General features: G+C 35.3%; 2 protein-coding genes across 4 annotated transcripts; one reads left to right on the top strand and one right to left on the bottom strand.

The window, feature by feature from the left end:
- Positions 1–104: 104 nt before the first annotated feature.
- Positions 105–5973, bottom strand: LOC117120831. Of its 2 annotated transcripts, none has more exons than XM_033265915.1 (5): positions 5913–5973; positions 4322–4612; positions 2843–2929; positions 2212–2437; positions 105–1770 (listed from the first exon to the last, which is right to left on the bottom strand). In XM_033265915.1, exons 1-5 carry the CDS (start codon positions 5967–5969, stop codon positions 131–133), a joined length of 2301 nt encoding a protein of 766 aa, XP_033121806.1. In that variant the 5' UTR covers positions 5970–5973; the 3' UTR covers positions 105–130. The 2 variants fall into 2 exon arrangements, with proteins under 2 accessions (XP_033121806.1, XP_033121807.1); XM_033265916.1 differs by having other exon boundaries at positions 5892–5932.
- A 41-nt stretch (positions 5974–6014) lies between these two features.
- On the top strand, positions 6015–18520 carry LOC117120862 (WD repeat-containing protein 93-like). 2 transcript variants are annotated; one of them, XM_033265958.1, is made up of 14 exons: positions 6015–6400; positions 6720–6921; positions 7396–7533; positions 8294–8409; positions 8950–9039; positions 9328–9466; positions 10044–10224; positions 10844–10995; positions 14233–14364; positions 15238–15512; positions 16083–16239; positions 16673–16850; positions 17016–17112; positions 17695–18520. In XM_033265958.1, exons 1-14 carry the CDS (start codon positions 6143–6145, stop codon positions 17716–17718), a joined length of 2139 nt encoding a protein of 712 aa, XP_033121849.1. In that variant the 5' UTR covers positions 6015–6142; the 3' UTR covers positions 17719–18520. The 2 variants fall into 2 exon arrangements, with proteins under 2 accessions (XP_033121849.1, XP_033121848.1); XM_033265957.1 differs by having other exon boundaries at positions 10838–10995.
- Positions 18521–19774: the final 1254 nt, after the last annotated feature.

The following is a 19774-nucleotide window of genomic DNA, read 5'->3' as shown; positions in this document are numbered from 1 at the left end:
TGTTATTCTCAGAAAAGTTCATCTGGTTTTCATTAAAGTTGTGAACATTTTGAGGTCTATGAGATCTCTTTCTCAACTGGGGCTAAGGAGGACATGATGCAGGACATTCACCCTGATTGTCCTTAGCTAATTAATTTTCATATAGACCCTCCACATCCTCCAATAGTCGCAGAAGCGAGACAGCACGGAATGGGAATAAGTCTCTTCGAATGAGTCTCTCAATTGCAAGTCGTAATCTTATTAGGGTAGTCATTGTTTTGTCCAAAGTGCAGGATGAAGGAGTCAACTCACTATCATCAACATCATCATCAGCAGCTGAACTATCACTACCACCGTCTTCTGCATCATCATCACTATTACTATCATTCTCCTCTTTATCAGGGTGATGATGCAGACTTTTCAAATGACCACTCTTTAAATGCTCACCAGCATGCTGGTGAGTACCTATATTGTCTAAAGAAAGTCTGCCACTTTTAGGAGCACAGCTGGTGTTGTCAGGGGAACTACCCATATTACCAACAGTAATATCAGTAGTTTGCCTGTTATCAGATAATCTTAGCTTCTTACAATTACTGACATTTTCCAAAGCATCTTTAACATCATGGTCTCTTTTTATATCCTCTCTATGATTTGAAACAACCTTTTCTGGTTTATGTGATGATCTCAAGAGTTTGTCAGCAATTTCAGTATTATTTGTTGTGCTGTTCCCTTTTCCTTGGTGGCCCATATCCTCTACAAGCCCTGCGGTGGATGTTGTTCCTAAAGCTTGACTTGCTAACTCTATACTAGAATGGTAGTCCATGAACGCCGACCAGGTGTCAATTAATGAATGGAGGTACTGCACAAAATAAGCTAAGAATTCTGTTTCATTTGAAATCAGCAGATCTAACAGAACACTATGGTCATATGCAACTGTTCTCAAGAACCTGTGGAATATTTCATGGGGATCTAGTTTATTCACAAACAACTCCTGTGGATTTCTGTTGCCTGATGTGCAATAATTATATACTCTCAGGAGTGCAAACATCATGCCAATGAGACTGGAGTCCTGGTCAGTATACAGATGAAACAACCAATCACAGACAGTCTTCGACGTAAACCCCAATTTGGAATTTAGCTCACAAGACAGCTTGTTCAAACTTGTAATTGCATCATTTTGCAAATCTGGAACTATGTTCATATTTGGTTGTTGACTCAACTCACAACTGGTAACAACCAGCATTGCAAGCTTCTTAAGCATTTCTAAATCACCTCGATGGTATTCGTTAGCAAGGTTTGAATAATCAGAGAATACAGAGCCTCCAAATCCGACATAATCATCACGATATGGTGCTCGCTCAAGCATGTTGCCCATCATCAGAGATATCAGTTTAACTAAGAGAGTCCTAGTAGATTGTAGTTCCTGGTGTTTATTCATAATGATAAGGTACAAGTTTAATAAATCTAAACATTTCTTGTAGACTTCTGGAGCAGAACAAATGTACAAAACCTTGACAATATTGACAAAAAAATGTTCACATTTACTTAAACGTTTGATTAAATTTACATCTTTCTTCATGGTTGTGTAATTTAAACATGCTTCAACTAGTAATAGAATTGACATAAGCTGGTTCTCTTCATTATCAAAGAGCTGTGAAGCACCCATACAGTTTGTTTTTGCTTTTTCTTCCATGGATTGAAGACCACAGTTTACCAAGTACAAAACGGTGTTCAATTCTTTTGGTTTCTCAAGTAATTCAACCACTGTGGTACAGCAATACAGTACACCATCTAGAATTTAATAAAACGATAATGATTATACAGTATTATGTAATACATATGATTATAAGTATATTAATTCTCATAAACACTTTATGAAGACATATGGGCCTTTAATACAATAATAATAATAATAATAATAATAATAGTGTAGATTTATATAGCACTGGTATCCATCAAACAAGATGTTCATGCCAAGTGGACTAGTAGTAGCCCGATCAATGACTTTCTCCACCCCTAAGAGTCTGTTCGAACCAGCGCCGATATTATGGCTGTAGGTTGCAGCGTCCCTGCCTTAATCACTTAGTCATTTGATTCGTTGCAACTAACTTGCATTTTGAAACAAATGAAACAAAATTAACATAATTCAATGTGTTGCAACAGTTGCTTGTTGTATAATTACTTATTACTAATTGTTATTATTGTTTATTTATTATTATATGTATTTCTTACCGATATCAGTATGAACAATATGATGATTCGTACAGACTTGTACCTTATCTTGCTCTGGTATGCACATTCTTTCAAGCACAGTAGTGACAACTTCCCAGGGATAGATAGTCCTCTCTGCCAACCAATCTCTTTGGTGTTTAGATTCTCGATCTTCATCCTCACTTGAGTCTAAGTGGTGAAATGGCCTCATTAGAATTTCCATAAGAGTAGCAAGTTCACCAAATACCTACAGTGCGAAGCAAATTGTAATTCTCATAAAAACAAGTAGATTTATATTGTTCTATTTACTATAATCATACCTAGAATAAATAGACAAGGAGAGGCAAATCATTATGGTAATCATGTGTAAATGTTATTTTGCTGACACACCCCTCTCCCCAACATTTGCCCAAAATGAATGTATAGCATAGCGGTTAGTTCAGATTTGCCTGTTAGCTAGCATGTATTGATAATGTCTCTCATACAGTGCATATGAGTATGTTACATGGAAGAAGGAGAGCAAATGAGGAGCATTCAAAAATTAAGGTAATGTATGCCATATTACTAATGGTAAAAATGCCTAATTATAATACAGTACTTCATTACATAATTTGAACTTCACTATTATGTCAACACTCTAGGTCTACATTACCTGGGATTTGACAGAACAAATGAAAGTGGCAAGAGTCTTGCTCGCACTATATGCAACAAATCTATCACTACTATCAAGACAGTCAATCTGAAAAAAAAAAAAAATTATTTCAAACAAGATTATTTGCAATAACTAACTTTGGGTGAGCAGTGATAATTATTATTGATGTATTTTATGGGAGGGTGGTGTCTGAGTGATACTAACTACTAACAAAATAATAACATTTTGTGTTAATATGGGATTCTTTATTTAAAAATGATAATTTGATAGAAAACATTGCAAGTTAAAAGTCCCCCTGTCTGGAGTACTAGTCCTCCTGTCGGGGAAGAGCTAGTGCCACCACTACAACCCATACGACCGTAATAGTATACAACACCCTGCACATACGGTAGCACTGATCGCACTAAACAGTTTTAATCCCTAAAATTTGAGAGCTTAGTAAGGCATGCTTAAATTGTACTTTCATCGCTTGAGATTTGATTTTCCCCTGACGACCTTGCTGGAAATTCCCCAGACAGGGGGGTCGAAGCAGGGGTCCAGAGGTCCCGACAGAGGGTCCTTTGCCCGCTTGGACATCCGCTAGCGCCGCCCCTGTTTACACTGGAGTAAAAAAATAAAACAATCACCAAAAAGAAAATTGACAAAAACAAATATGAGAAAGGATTTCAATATAAAATAAATACACTAGTAGCAATGATCGTGATGATGACATGCGATTGTTGGTGATGATCATTCACGATGATGTCGTTTGTGTTTAGACAATCATGATGGCAATGGAGGAAGACGATGATAATGATGTGGCTGATAATGATGATGATTACGAAGGTCTTCGGTTTTTTGTTTTTGCATATTAATTTTATATTGTTATTTTTATTTATTTTTTTGTTTTAATTCACAATATTTATTATTCTGTTACTTCTTAGACTAAACACGTTTTTATTTTCTTTGTCTTTCATGTCATTATCTCCTTTTCACTGTTTTTAATTATTATTATTACCCGATTTTTCTGACTTTTTATTTATTCATTTTATCATATATTTTGATATTTTTTTTTTTCTTATAGAAGATTCATATTTTAGCTTATATTTAATTTCTTACTTAATTCTTATGGCTGTTGCAATAACCTGCATATTATATTTTTAGTTATTTTAATTTTAAGTAGTAATGTTTGTATTAATGTTTTATATTCTTATTCTAATTTAAATTGTTGTTAGTTAAGATGTTTTCAGTAAATTGTTTTGTTACATGTTGAGGATCCGTATGATCAGCTTCTGCTATATGGATCACCCTAATTAAATATGTTTCATATAAAAATAAATAAATAAAAATAAAATAAATAAGGCGGTGGCAAAGCGCTTTTCAACGGTGACATGAACTGTAAAAAGCAAATTAATAAATAATTAATAAGGTGGTGATGATGATAATGATGATGAGGTGAGGTGATCATTTTGGTGATGAGTGAATCAGTTTGTGACTTACCAAAATGTCTATCAGTTTGTGTTCCTGAATGAGATTCTTTAGGATTGACTCGGCTGAGTTGCACCCGCCACCACATTTAGCTGCCAACAGAACTAAATTTGATAAAAGCAATAGCTTCAGATTGTTGCTGGTCACACTAGGATATTCTTCTGTGCTGTCCGTTTGCTGTGGAACTGATTTTGATTCAGTAGCTTTCAAAGATCCCAGTGCTTCAATGAATTTACTGAGAAGCATATGCTCTTTTCCGGTGATGCATTCAGTTTGAAGTAAAGCATCACTCACTACTTCCATCTAAATACAAAGTAAGCAAACTGTACTAATTATTTATGTACAAATGAATTAAATGTTCTAGGTAATCAGGTAAAAATCACATGTGGATGAACTGGAATATGTACCAACATACAAGGCAACATAATATAGGAAAAGTGATAGGAAAGAATATAACATGCAAGGAGATGCCAATTCCAAGCTTGTTCTTTCTCACTGCAAGGAATTTTCCAGAGAACACAGATAATAACCAAGAGTGAAGCAACCATATTAAACATGCCTATTTTCGGTAAAACCTGGGTCTATAATATGTATCTGGGGTAATTTTTTGTAATACTAAATACTGAACTGTAACGTCTTCTATGTTAAATTCTATCCACGGTTTACATTCCCATTTGATTAAATGGCCCAAAAAGTTCTATAAACCCTGCGAAGGCTTACACCGCTGGCCCGTGTTGACCCCCACTGAAAACTGTATGACCCCTGTCAGATAACTTAAGCTCTAAATCGGGCATATCCTGGCGGCACCACTCAAAAGGGGTGACACGGGGCATGGGCCGACCGGATCTGACCAGTTTGTTGAAACCCAGTTTGCTGAGTCTTATGGCCAGTTTGCCAAATCCAGTTCACCGAAATCATGAAAACCCAGTTTGCCGAAACGCAGTTTGCTGAATCTTATGGTGTTTCACTGCATAATTTTAACTGGGTTTCGGCAAACTGGATTTTGGCAAACTGGGATTCTAGTTTTTTTGTGTCGGCAAACTCAGTTCGGCAAAATGCCATGTTAAAACCCAGTTTGCCGAAACGCAGTTTGCTGAATCTTATGGTGTTTCACTGCATAATTTTAACTGGGTTTCGGCAAACTGGATTTTGGCAAACTGGGATTTTAGTTTTTTTGTGTCTGCAAAATGCCACTTGGTAATCTGGGTTTCTGCAATCTGGCCGACTCTATCTAGACCTAGATATTAGAGCGGCCTATTTACTCTCTGGCCTTAGGCCTTGGCGTACTTGGTTGGCCAAAAGAGGCTTAATTTAGGCCTGGCCTCCTGGGCCTAGCCCGCCTTGCCATGATGGCCAGCCTGGCGGACCCTACCTAGGCTAGGCCTAACTAAAGTAAGGCTAACTTAACTTAGGCTAAGGTAAGGCCTATCATCCCTAGCCGAAGTAAGAAGATCTTAGTAGGCCTAGCCTACTTGATCCCCCTAGCCTAGGCTTAGTTTTCAATTGCAACAAATAATTTATTTTTAAACTAAGAATTATGCCAAATTAATTTTAATAAATATGAATACAAAAAACACACTACCAGTCACCAGTAAGACCGTACCTTATTTGCGTATATCAAAACATTGACATGTGCTCTGAAATAAATTCTTAAAAACATGTTTGCTGCCCTCTATAACTAGTGGGCCCTGTGGGTAACCTTTGACCTGCTAATTGTTTATGGGTGCCGAGCAACATCAAGCTTTCTACTGCTCTGTTGATAGAATTTTTATGTTATAGTTTGTTTGCATTTAGTGTTTCTATGTACATGATTTTACACACATGTGATAGAAAATGCCGGTTTACGTTCGTAAAAATTTAATGTCCATAACGCCTGATTCTCTTAGTAACTTGTCAAGCGATGATGAGGACTTCCTTACCGATCCAGATCAGATGCTTGATCGCCTTCCGCAGCCGTTTCGATTGATCAACAAGCTGTTGGTGCACATATTTGACAGGGCCTGGGAGCAAGTTAGCATCCGAGAAGATGTTAGAATCGAAGAATCTTCTCGCGTTAAGCCACCCCAATATGAATGTGCAATTCAATTACAGGTAGGGTGGGGATATATATTTACAATAATAAACTATTAATAATATTAATATATTTATTATTAAATCTTATTTATTGTTTTATAAGTAACATTATTAATATTAGCCTACTAGGGCCTACCTACAAACAACAACTAAAGTCATAAGTGTTCCTATTGTTAGGGTCAACTAGGCCTTGTAGGCCCTACTAGGCAAGCACTAGCCTTAAACTAGATAAGCATACATAGGCCAATCGTTCATTCCAAGGACGGTATAGCCTAGGCTAGGCTATATACTCTTTCGTAATGCGTATATTATAATATGTTTCTCATCTTTTTTCAAGGACCTTGAACAAACAACATGCCTGAAGCAGAGTCCAGATGGTCGCTATATATTTGTTGGTCTTCCAAATGGACTTGCTGTGTTGGATGCTACGCACCACATTGTCTTGGCAAGATGGCAACAAGAAGAAGCAGATATAAGCACTCTGGAAATATCACTCATTGGAGTTCAGATGTATCTTGTCACAGCCATTGATGATTTAGGTTCTCATTTGCTAATATTTATTAGCCATCTTGTAGTTTCAACTGCTTATGTGCTGAGGTCAAGACATAATCCAACATTTCACATGGAATGTATGGAATGAATGTATATACATTCTAGTGAATGTCTTGTGTACTCCAAGTAATTGATCTGATAAGAGTAATGCCAACATTAATTATGTTGATAAAATATTTACCCATAGATACTGACTATCATCATTATTATTTATTAATAATTTAAATATTCAGAATAGAAAAATGTTAACTTCCATAGTCAATATTTATTTCCTCAGTAGCGTTTGGTACCATTGAAGTTGTACAGGGTGGATTTTTGGTCTTGATTTAATGATAGAACAATTTGTTTATTGGAAAATCCATTTTTTTATATCGTGCAAATATCCACTATAACAACCATTTCCTTTTTACAGCATCAAGTACTGTATACACACAGTGAATCCATCCTATTAATTCTTTCAGGTTTACTGAGAATGTTTTTCTTTGCATTCAATGGACTTCATTTCTTTCGAGTCTTGAATGATCAAGATGGGATGAAGACCATGGCAACAGGTGTTATTCTGTCAAATGAAGCTGACTATATTGCTGTATCTATGCAAGGTTAGAGAGACAACAATAATTATGTGTATTGTTACGAAGATTTTGCTTCTACATTTCACTTCATATACGAGACCAGCCTACTGTCGCTAATTGTTAAACTGAATAATTGGCATAGGAATCAGTGGCAGATTCAGCTGGCCTGATTCCCCCCCCCCACCCCGTAATTATAAGTAGGGGGGGGGGGCAGGGTGGAATGGAAAATTATATTCAAACATTAAGTCTGAAAGTGCCATTTCCGGCCATCTAGGCCTAACGGTGCCTTTAAATCATAAATTTATTTACCTCAGCCCCAACCATGGTAGGGCTATGGTGGTATAGATTTACCCTTTTCTCTGAAAGTGCTCCCCTGGGCCCCCTCTATTTCAAATTCCTGGATCCGCCATTGAGTATACTTCAGTACAGAGAAGCCATAATACTGTTACTCATAAATTTGGCAATTTAGTAAGTCGATTCCATTATGACTCATCATTTTAAAGCCTACAGTACAATGTGGAGAATAAGAATATACAGCACAGTATTAAAAAGTCGGTTTTCATTTTTTGATCACTGATTCTGTTTTTTGGGTGGCAAGCCTCATATTGTTTATAAGTATCGTATTTATTCACACAAGCTTTTGTATCAGGTGTAGTCATAGACTGCTGGCAAAAGCTTGTGTGAATAAAACATTATAGTTAGCTAATAAAGTGCTACCAGTGTTTCATTTTACATAGTTATACCTCACTAATACTGCTCTACCTACTAAGTATCATATCTTCCGCAGGGAGTGATGAGGTTTGGCTTGATGTGTTCAAAGTACCCAGAGACAGTTGGCTGCAGGAGTTGGACACAGCCCACAATAATGCTATAAAACAGCAAGGTGCTCAGGCAAAGGCTAAGGTAGCACCTTATTATAATGTTTTGAAGTTACAGAAATGTGTGTACTTTGTTTTATTGAAAAACATATGACCTCCAGGATTATTTTAGAGTTAACATATCAGCTTTTCTCAGGTGGCTTAACTAGTGGTAGCCACTTTCTGAACCATGGAGACTCGGAGCCTTACAAAACCTTAGTTCTCACTTCAATTCCATCTGATGCTCTTCTTGTGTTTCAGTTGGAAGGCTGAAAATGAGAATTTCAATTGCACGCTGTCTTTCAAATGAGACGTTTCAACCATTAAACGTGTGTGCAATATTTCCCCCAGAAGAATGCAGTATGTTTTCAGAAAAAGCATTGGAGTTTTTGTTTTTTTTTCAGTTCATCACAAGAATGAACCGACTGAAAATGAAATCAAATCCATTCCTTAGTCTTTATTAATCTAAGAAAAAAAAAAATTTCATATACTGTACTTGTAGCAATAAATCCTTAATCTTGAATATGAAATACTTCAGAAGAAATATACTTTTTGTTCTGCATTCTCATGTTATTTCATTGAATAGGATACAACAGTAGACCACCCTATTGAGGTGAGTGACCCTTCAGAGCATGTTAGTGGTGTGCCATTAGAGAGATCTACAAGCAGAAATCAAGTAAGTATTGGCTGGAAATTACTATGTTAAGTATTATTTGGTGATATGAATGAGAGTGCTTCACTGTACATTTGTTTTCTCTCAGTTTTTATTATGATTTTCCCATATTAGACATTGCAATCATTCCATAGTGTATTGCACCAAGACATATGCATAATTTCCGAGGAGTGAAAACTGCCAGTATCCAGTGACCAGGAGTAATAATTACATGGCCAGCACCTTGGCAAAAGATGAGCTACAAATGATTATATATACCCATAGCTTATGGTACTATTCCTTTTACCCTAGACTCCATTATCCCGTGCTCAAAGTGTGGACTTTACAGCAGAGCTGCACCAAAAGACTTCAGATGTGAAGTCTATGAACATTAGCAACCTCTCAAAGCCAGCACACATTCTAAGAGTTCGACCACCTCCACCATTTACAGGTAGGAGTAAGTAAACAGAGCTGACAGTTGCATTTCAATAACCTTGAGGCAATCCTATCAAGGGAATGGGACAGGGAATGGAATCACACCCTCAGAAAAAGTTTCTCTCCTGCTAGCACCCTCCCCCTTCATTCATATCTCTGAGATACTGTATACTACTGCCTGTTAAGCATCTAGCAGAACCCCACAAATTTGGGCTGATTCCCTTTGGTGACCCATGGCAGAAGGAGGGCAGTGTCACCAATCATTGTGGATTGTACACAGAACCTACAGCCTAAACGGTTTTTTTTTCTTTTCTTTAAAGTGTGCTGCAATTTGTAATTTACTGGAAGAGAAGCTTAATGGAATAGAGCCAGAAACAAAGAGGTTCAGCCCATATGCATTCATACACTAATACCTCTAGTTTATTATTTAACCAATTGTCCTATGCTATTATCTCAGTATACTTTTTAAGATTTGATTTTTGTGATTATTAATTATTAAAGCTACTATGTGAGGCACCATGCAAGGGTTATTTATCGCAAATGATATTCATCATAAATAAAATGTTCAATTTTTTTGTCTTACGTGAATGAAGCATTGCCAAATTGTACACCTCATGTTGCCTTGAGTAAGCTTGATGATGGCGCTATACTTGGATCTGGCACCAAGCATCTGATCTCAGAGGCACATTCTGACCTTAGAACAACCGTCTTCCAACACCTTCATGAAAAAGATCTGAGATGTTTGCCCAAAGATGATGATGAGACAGTGCAAAGGTTGGTGTTTAGTAGGGTGGCTGTTCTTTAAGCTTTCCTAATTCTGTCAACACTTTTGTACATCTTGGATTGAAAGTTTCTCAATGTATTTCAAATGAGTACTGCAAACTTTGTATAATGGAAAATCTTGTATAATGGAAGCTTTTATGATAAAGCAACAAATAATTCTATTACATAGAAGCATTTGGTTCATCGGTGAGGCCTCAGTCTTTCAATCAAAAGATAAGTTTATGCACAGATCTCATCACCAATGGGGGGTGGGGGAGAGCCGGTGGCAGGGGCTTAAGACATGCCAAGCCCCTTATAGGCCACAAATCCTTGGACCACTGATGAAGAGTGTTTTTTTTTTTTTATTAATTTGGACTCAATACAAGCTAAAATATCTCAGAACAGGTTAAAATGGTCCAAAATTATCCAGTTTTTCTAGGCACCAGGGTGATTAGCCCTGGGGCCCCGATTAGGGCTTTGCCTCTAGACTCTGTTGGTCACAGCCTGAAATTGTCCATCCTGCTTTGTTGGACAGCCTAGTATGAATACACAATATATTTTTAACATTGATAACGCTGATAAACTGATCAATGCTTTTAATTAGCCTTGTTCATTATTTTCTGAGTTACAGACCACAGTCCTTGTGCGTGTTCCTAAATGCTGGAAGAATGCTTCCAATTGGGTTGGAATCACCTGCGAACACAGGCCGTCCAAACTGCATTGCCGTAGCATGGTCTGGCTCAACCAACCTTTATCATTATAGCCTTCTAAAGCAAACTAAAGGTCTGTAACATCTCTTGATTATGGAGAAATTATGATGTCAACGTCAAACATCTATCCGGCCATTCTGAGGCAAACAAAGTTAAATATGAAAGTTTCACTTTTCGAGAAAAAGTTTGCATGTTTGCAATTGGGCAAAACATTTTTGTATCCTTCTGAAATTTTGTAGCACCATAGATATAATAGAAATTATGAATTATATGTCAAATTTTAATTACAACAGTTAGTATATTACTAAGTTATTAATGATTTTCAAAGTATACATTGTTTTACCTTGGTAACATTGAGAATTGTCAGGTGCGGTATTGCCACAAGTGTGATGTAATTTTGAATTTACCACATCTAGGGTGTGTATACACCGTTGTTAAGATTGTTGATATGTACAACACTACCAACGAATTGATTTTGCTGAAATTTTTGAATTCCATGCCAAGGCAAAACAAAGTATCTTTATTGAATATAAGTTGTTTTGCCCCGTAAATTTTCGGTTACATTGTTTTGCCATGGAAAATCACTTGACTTTAAGTTTCATGCTTAAGGATAAGTGTTGCTATCTCAAAAAACTACTAATTGTTGAGACCTGACGTTTTCACTGGTAATTCAGGAGTGTTTAATATACTCCCAAATGATATTATCTTAAAATCGAACAAAAATGTTGAGTTACGCTGTTTTTGCCAGGAAGGTGGCAATCAACTTCACTGACACAACACATCACAAACTTGTATACATACACGGACACTAAACAAGAAGTGAACTATCTGTACACTGGGAGATTGTGGACCTTTCTTCAGTGTCGGGGTCATATATGCTACATTGCAACCAATAACAGGAGGACAAGATCAGATTTCACATTTTCAATAGTCATAGAACTCCAACTGAAATATGTGACAGTGCATAAGTAAATCAATTAATTATTATTTTCGTTTAGAATGAACCTCAAATATATATCTTGAGACATAAAAGTGAGCCTATATAATGTAGGCCTACAGCCAAAATTAATGCTGCCACAAGCAAATACACACACAAAAAAGACATTAATGGAAGCTGGGGTGGCACTGATAAAATTGGACCCCTGAGCCCCAAGTTCCTCCCAGTGGCCTAAACTAGAGCACATACATATCGACCTATTTTATATTTTGTAATCAGATAAGGTATGTTCGTCAGTACATTCCTTGCCCTTGTAATTGTTTCTGGCTGATGTGAGAATTTCATAACACATTTCAATTGACATTTCCCATTGAATTTTAGAAGTTATCTGATAACTTGCTTTAAAATGTCAGAGTTGAGATATTTAACTGCTAACACAACTTTCAAAATAGTTTTTACCCAATATACCTGTCAAAAAGCATTTATTTATTTTCAGAATTGTTAGGCTTCCCTCATAATTGATGTCAGATTGAATTTTTAAAAACATGAGAAGAATGCTGTCTACAGCTTTGAGATGGGACACCATTATTTGAACATATTTTTATCATTATTTTTGTTATAATTATTAGTAGCATCACTTTTATTATTATTATTATTATTATTATTATTATTATTATTATTATTATTATTATTATTACTTATTATCATTATCATTATCATTGTTATTATTGTGGTTGTTTATATTCAGGCGAATAGGCATAATAATGATATAAAGCTTGTGGAAAAATTTTTTAGCTTCCCTCACAAGTCAGATTAAATTTTGAAAAACATGGGAAAAAACTTTAAAATGGGATTCTATTGTTTGAACATAGTTTTGTCATAATTTTTGTTATAAGTATTAGTAGCATTACCTTTATTATTATTTATATTATTATTATTATTAATTATCATCATTATTTATTCAGGCAAATAGGCATAATAATGATATAAAGCTTGTGAAAAAAAATTGTTTAGCTTCTCTCATAAGTCAGATTAAATTTTGAAAATTAACATGGGAAAAAAGCTTTGACATGGGATGCTAATTAGTTAAGCATATTTTTATTATTTTTATTTTATATAATTATTTTTATCATTATTATTTATTCAGACAAATATATATAATAAAAGGATATTAAACTTGTGGGAAAATATGTCACAGCAGTAGGATAGGATAGGAGTACTTCAGTGAATCACACCAGTGATAGTCCACTAATTCCAAAGACCTGTTTCCAGTGGTGGTCCTTCTGGTGGTGGATTGGCCAGTACACCAGGAGACAATCCCCTACTCTTTACCAAAGAATCTACACACAAGAATGTACTGCCTTCTTTGACATGCCTTTTAGCCATATTGCACAGACGACCAACGGCTTCAATGTCTCATCCAAAAGACGGTGCGCTATCGTAACTTGTATTTCAGCCCACCAGTTGAAACACGAGAGCAGCGATAGGAATTGAACCGGAGACCTACATATCTCCACGGTTCGGCACACACGCAGTGGCTACCACCAGTTTAGCCGACTGGTGTGGGCTTCCAATCAATTGGGTTTGAGTCAGATGCTGATCACTGATTTGTTTCATTAACAAGCGAATGACTGCATGGGATATAATATCCCTATACAACATAGGAAAGAATTTACTTATTTTTCCCGAATACTGCCTGTCATTTTACAGAATATATTAGTAATAATTAATAATACTGTACAATAAATAGGTATCAATTTCAGCAAAATAAGAACATATATAATACAATTTTTTTTAATCCTAATATTTTAAATCCTAATATAACATATTTCAAGATGTCTTCTTTGTATGTTCCTAACAATAGTTAGTTTTTTTTTAACTGCATTTGTTTGACTGAGACAAATTTGTTATTAAACGTGAAGTTTGATAAAAGGCAGGCCATACAAAAGGAAATTCATTAATACGATAAGAATTTAGAGAAGGATAAAAGAAGAGGACAAACCTGATGTATGTCAATATGTAATGGATTGATTTTTAAACATGTTTGACAGCAATTCGCATACTATCAACTTTTGTGCAGTAACATATCCATTGCTATGTTATTTTCTAGCTAAATAAATTACTACAGTTCACTAACAGTCATCCGCCCAATCAGAATATTGTTTGTATTAGGCACAGATTTAAGTGGGTTGTTAGCTTTCTATTAAAGATTAGGAAAAAAATATATTTTCTTTGCCAATAACCACACAATCACAAAATGTGTCATTGTTTTTACATTTTATTTTACTTGGAGCACACATGCAAATCCACCCTTCATTATGTCTAAACTACAGTATACTTAAATGTCTTCTGCTAACCATTTCTTTTTTTTAGACATAGAACATAAACCTGAATTGGTGTGGCCACACTCAAGCCCCATTACAGTACTGTCAACAACGCCTTGTACTTCACTGCTTGGTATTGGCCTACAGGATGGAACACTGCTGGTGTGGGATAAAGCCTATGGTATGTCTACTGTTATAATTACTGGCAGGCACCGTGTGATTGTTAATGATAATAATGACGTTGATGATGGGGATGATATTAATAATAATAATAACAATAATAATAATAATAATAATAATAATAATAATAATAATAATAATTATAATTATAATAATAATAACAATAATAATTATAATAATAATAATAATAATAACAATAATAATAATAATAATTTATAATAATAATAATAATAATAATAATAATAATAATAATAATAAACAAGCATTTTTAAAGTGCTCTATCCAATAAAATCTCAAGTGCCGTGTGATTGTTAATGATAATAATGACGTTGATGATGGGGATGATATTAATAATAATAATAACAATAATAATAATAATAATAATAATAATTATAATAATAATAACAATAATAATTATAATAATAATAATAATAACAATAATAATAATAATAATTTATAATAATAATAATAATAATAATAATAATAATAATAATATTAATAATAAACAAGCATTTTTAAAGTGCTCTATCCAATAAAATCTCAAGTGCCAGCTAACTGTGCATAGCTTAATTCTCTGAAAAAAAGGTCGTTGTCTGAAGGTATCAAGAGATTTCTCTTTACTAATGAAAGATGAAAGGTCATTCCTGGAGCAGCAACAACTAAGGATCTCAATCCATACAGTACTTCTGATTTAGGTTTATTAAGTTGAAGAAGATGGTGAAGACAACAACGATGATGATAAACATCAATACATGTTACTGTATTATTATTAACCTATGGCATTTGCAAAATTATTACATAATATATTAATTTGAAATTCATTGTTTATATACTGATTGTGTATTTATTTTTATATATTATTTTATATTTCTAGGTGTTCCTATCAAAGTACAGAAAATTTCATCACATGGTTATGTCACATACATCAACTTTTTAAACCCAAGTGTGCTTGGTGAAGATCCTCCAAGCCTCCCACCTTATGCCACTAAACACGCCTGCGTAGCCCTAGTAGGTTGCAGCGATGGCTCCCTGACCAGCCTGACATGTGGGAGTAAGCGGACTACAGAGAGTGTCAGTATTGTTGACAGGTCAGCCTATGACATTGAAAAGTTCAGTTTTATTCAGACGTTTCCTTCATTTCCACAAGTGGTAAGTGAGTCCATTTCATAAAAACATTGTTATAATTGTTAAGCTATGTTTACACTATCAAATTTTATGTGACAAAAAAATGTGATGTGCCCATATATGGCTACGATGATGTCATATCACATATCTTCAAATTGTATAAAAAAAAGTGTTGAACTCTATGTTCCATCAAATTTTTATGTGACGCTTTTTTTAAATGAAATTTGATAGTGTAGACAAAGCTTTATTTTTTCTACAAATGAATCCGCTTTATCATAATTATTTGAGATCAGTGGCGCAACTCCTGTGAGCTTTTGGGAAATTAATTAAAAGGGGGCCTCCAACCCCTGCTTACTTCTACCCAGGACAGTAAAACGTGAACACTGACCAGTCTTCAGCCATGAAATTAGCTATGGAGATTAAGTAAGCAAATACTTTCTTGACATGCAAGGGCCTCTCAACATTTTTTCACCCCTGGGCCCCATGTCTTGGTGTTGCATCACTGATTTAGATAATCTACAGAAAATGTTTACAATATATATGTTACAGCATGATTGAAATATTTAAAGCATTAGTTTTCTTGTACATTCATAGATTGTTACAGTGCGTAAGACAGGAGCTGTGATGTTATATGACGCAGTTAAAGGAAATGCAATATGTGAAGTGGTCCTTCCTGTCACGCACCAGCTGTCCACGCCATGGTCACCTAGCATAACATTGGGAGCAGAGGGACAGATGCTGTTCATGAAAGGTAGATATTGGAGATAGCAGCAAATTAAGAGGAACCAAGGTCATTACAGGAATTTCTGTATAAAGCGTTTACTCATTTCCTAGGTGCCCTAGCCTCTTGAAACCACTCTACTCTACTGGATATTGTAAGACAACTTGTCTAAAAGTTTTGCCCCTCTCAATATCCTACAGCCAAGGACACCATATCAAGTGATAAGATTAAACCATGACCTTCATAGTTCAGTGCCAGAATCAAAAGTCTGCACTAAAACAATCCCTGAATAAGATAGGACAAACCTTGAAATACAAATAGGTTTTCAATTAAAGTGGAGAAGGGGAAGTAATGTTTGTCCTGCGTCTCACCATCTTTGGGGCTCGGAGTGTGATTTAAGATGGCCAAAAACAGCTTTAATTTATTGATAATAGCTCTGTGATTTAAATATTGTCTTCAACAGCCAATCTGCTGAATCCTGACAAGGAGTATATGCCACACAGTGGAGACAGTTCGGTATTTGCATTCCAGCTTCGCTCATTCCCGTCACTAGATTGTTTTTGGCAAAATATTCAGGAGCCGCTGCCTTTTACAGTTCATGTCACCGTTGAAAAGCGGTTTGACGCCTACCTAGCTGACAGGTAAGCAAAACAGAGCTTAAAATGAATTTACTCTCATCGACAGTGGACCAGTTGAGTAGAATCCTGGGTTTCAGTTACACTGTACTATCGATCATATCATTTTGTATATAGCTCACAGTTTTATAAAGCTTTTTTACTTTCTATGCGATATTTTTCAATGCATAGGCTTGCAGCCCAGAACAAGAGGCAGATAAGGATGCAGGAACGGTGGTCCAAGCTCAAGAACGACGTTAATGCCATTCAGAAACTGCGCGATGCAAAGGTATTAATGTACACCTATTTGATATATCCCTTGAGAATAGCCTATAGTGTGACAGATGTCTCACAGTGTGGTTTTGAAATCATAGATGGTCCTTTCTACCTCTGGCTTTAGCATCACCAACAACAAAAAATCTTGAAAGAATTTCATTTAGCTTCAGGAATTGTATAGATGGCAAATTTTCGTTTTTGTAAAGCTAAAATGGAAACGGAGTACTTACTCAGAACGTCTCGATCTCTAACAGAGAACAAAAAATCTATTTATGCACTTTTTTAGTACTTTAAAGAGGATTTTTGATTTTGCAAATCTAAGGAAAATATTCATATTTCAGGTTCCACGATAGAGGCGTGCCCCAAAGTCTTGTTATCTAATAAAGTCAGCATTAATAATTATGACATTGGAAATACAGCAAGGTTAAATAATATACAGTATATGGACTAAACAGATTGACAGTGATAATTAAATCCAAACTGACTATTTCAACTTCTAGTAATATTAGTTATAAAATATGAAAAGTTAGGAATGATTTAAGTTGGATTTAAAAAAAATATATTCTCAATGTTTAGTGGTTTTGGTATCTTGCAGGTTGATGAAAACAGGGTCCGCTAATTGTTTTGAGGGAAAAAAATCCGAGAAATGTGCAGTGTGAACAGGTCTGTGAATGATACAACTGGGTGAGCATGGTGGCTTAGGCTTCCATCCATTAGGTCCTGGCTTCCCACCAAGGCTTAAAGCGGGATTAGAAGTACTGTAACTTGTGTTTACATGTTGCATACATAGGGACTAAGAAAAACGTGGGGTGTTGAAGACTGTATCTTCAGTTACCCTTGCTTAGAGAGACAAAATAACTATAATAAAGTTATTAATTCATAGCAGAATTTTCTTCAATGCTATTCAAAGCAGAGCACACACACCTTGTCAGCAGCAGGGCAATTCCATGAGCTGCAACACGTCGTGTGATGCAGTTTTCTATGATCCACTCCAACTGCCACTGAAAAATGAAGTCAGTCGACCGATGCAGTGTTCGTCAGCCTAATTACATACATAAGTTTTGTTTTGGTCAAAAGATAAGAACTTTTATTTGTAAAAAATTGTTTTAAATACATAAAACTAATGTAAAAACTTCGAAGACATAGATAGAAAATAGAGACAGCAAATTTTGACACAATAAAATAATGTTTATTTGCATCTCATTCCAAGAAATAAATATATTACCATTGTAACATTAATAGTGTAATTTAGAAAATATGAAATTTTCACAGCCTGATGATTGCTAGCATGATGAAAACTTGTGTGTATAAATTTATAGTTTTAATATAATAGTAGTGTAATTTGACAATGTACAATTTTGAACTTTCTAAATTGTACAGTATGTGTTTGATACAATTGTAAATACATGGAACAGTGTATATTTTTTCTGTGGTTGAGATTCATTTAAATGTGTCAAAGGGCTCACAAACCATTAGTGATTTTCACTGAAGAAATAAAAGTGGAATAAATAATTATAGAATGAGTTGAGTGAATATTGAGTATATGATCAGATGCATTAAATACTGTGAAATTTCTAGTACAATCAAGAAGTATGGTTATCATTCAAAATATAATGCTGCATATTTTATATATTTTTGGTTGACTCAACATTTAATTTTTCTAGCTGAATGTAAAAAATTCCTGACCTTTTTAATTACATTGTGTTTAGAAGTAATAGGATTTTCAGTGAAGCAGGGTTATTTCGGGACACCATTGATTAGCGGCAAATGCTAGCATTATACTGAAACCAAATTCTAAGTATTTTAATCCATTCAGAGAGCTGTGTTTGGGGAATTGTGATATGAAGCAGTTGAGGAGGATGTGAAGCGATTTTAATTCCCAATCATGTCAAGATTTATTATTTACTCAAAAATTAATCAAATATACTTTACTCAAGTCGAATAATCAAGGAGAATTACTGATGGGGTTTCCTTCTTACCTCCCCCTCCTACTCGCACTGGTTTCCCATTCCCCGTTCCTGAAGCAAGGCAGGAAAGTCTCCAGGTAAAATATTTGTCATGTCATGCACTACAAAAATTTAGGGTTCACCGTGGGTCTGGCCTTGGCCTGCTTTACACTGTCCCCAAGGGATGCCTGATCTGTCAACAGAGCTGGAAGTTTCCATTCTGATTTTGACAAACAATACCACAACATGCACGTTACTCATCTTCTACATAAGTTGCAAAGGTGTTTACGCACATCCTTTCGAAAATTTATCTTTATGAGCTTTCTCCTTCATTTAATCACAAAAAATAATAAAAACAAAAGAAAAAAAGTAGGAGCTCTGTAGAGACCACATAGGTAATTGACAGGAGAGATAACAAGACATCGGAGAAACCTATCACGGCGGGAGAATTGTCGACGTACTCTTTTGTGAACATGTCCTGCTTTCATGACAGTCGGGACACGATTTTTTGAAGAAAATACAAAGGAAAACATGTCATCTCTGATTATCGGCAATACGATAACCTTTGTTGATAGTAGGCCTTGCAAATTACTGCCATCTATTAATAACGGTTTGTGGGTCTAGTTCATGATGTAGCAATTTGTACGGTGAAATTGGAAATATATCCGACATACTTTTTCTTACAAGAAAAAGAGTCCAAAATTACCAAGATATCTCTTGTAGCAATAG

This window comes from Anneissia japonica, unplaced genomic scaffold, assembly GCF_011630105.1.
Source record: "Anneissia japonica isolate Jap-2015-1 unplaced genomic scaffold, ASM1163010v1 scaffold287965_len1858130_cov191, whole genome shotgun sequence".
NCBI classification, from domain to species: Eukaryota; Metazoa; Echinodermata; class Crinoidea; order Comatulida; family Comatulidae; genus Anneissia; species Anneissia japonica.
The sequence above is the reverse complement of the archived record's forward strand: the minus strand, read 5'-3'. Positions and strand labels throughout refer to the sequence as shown.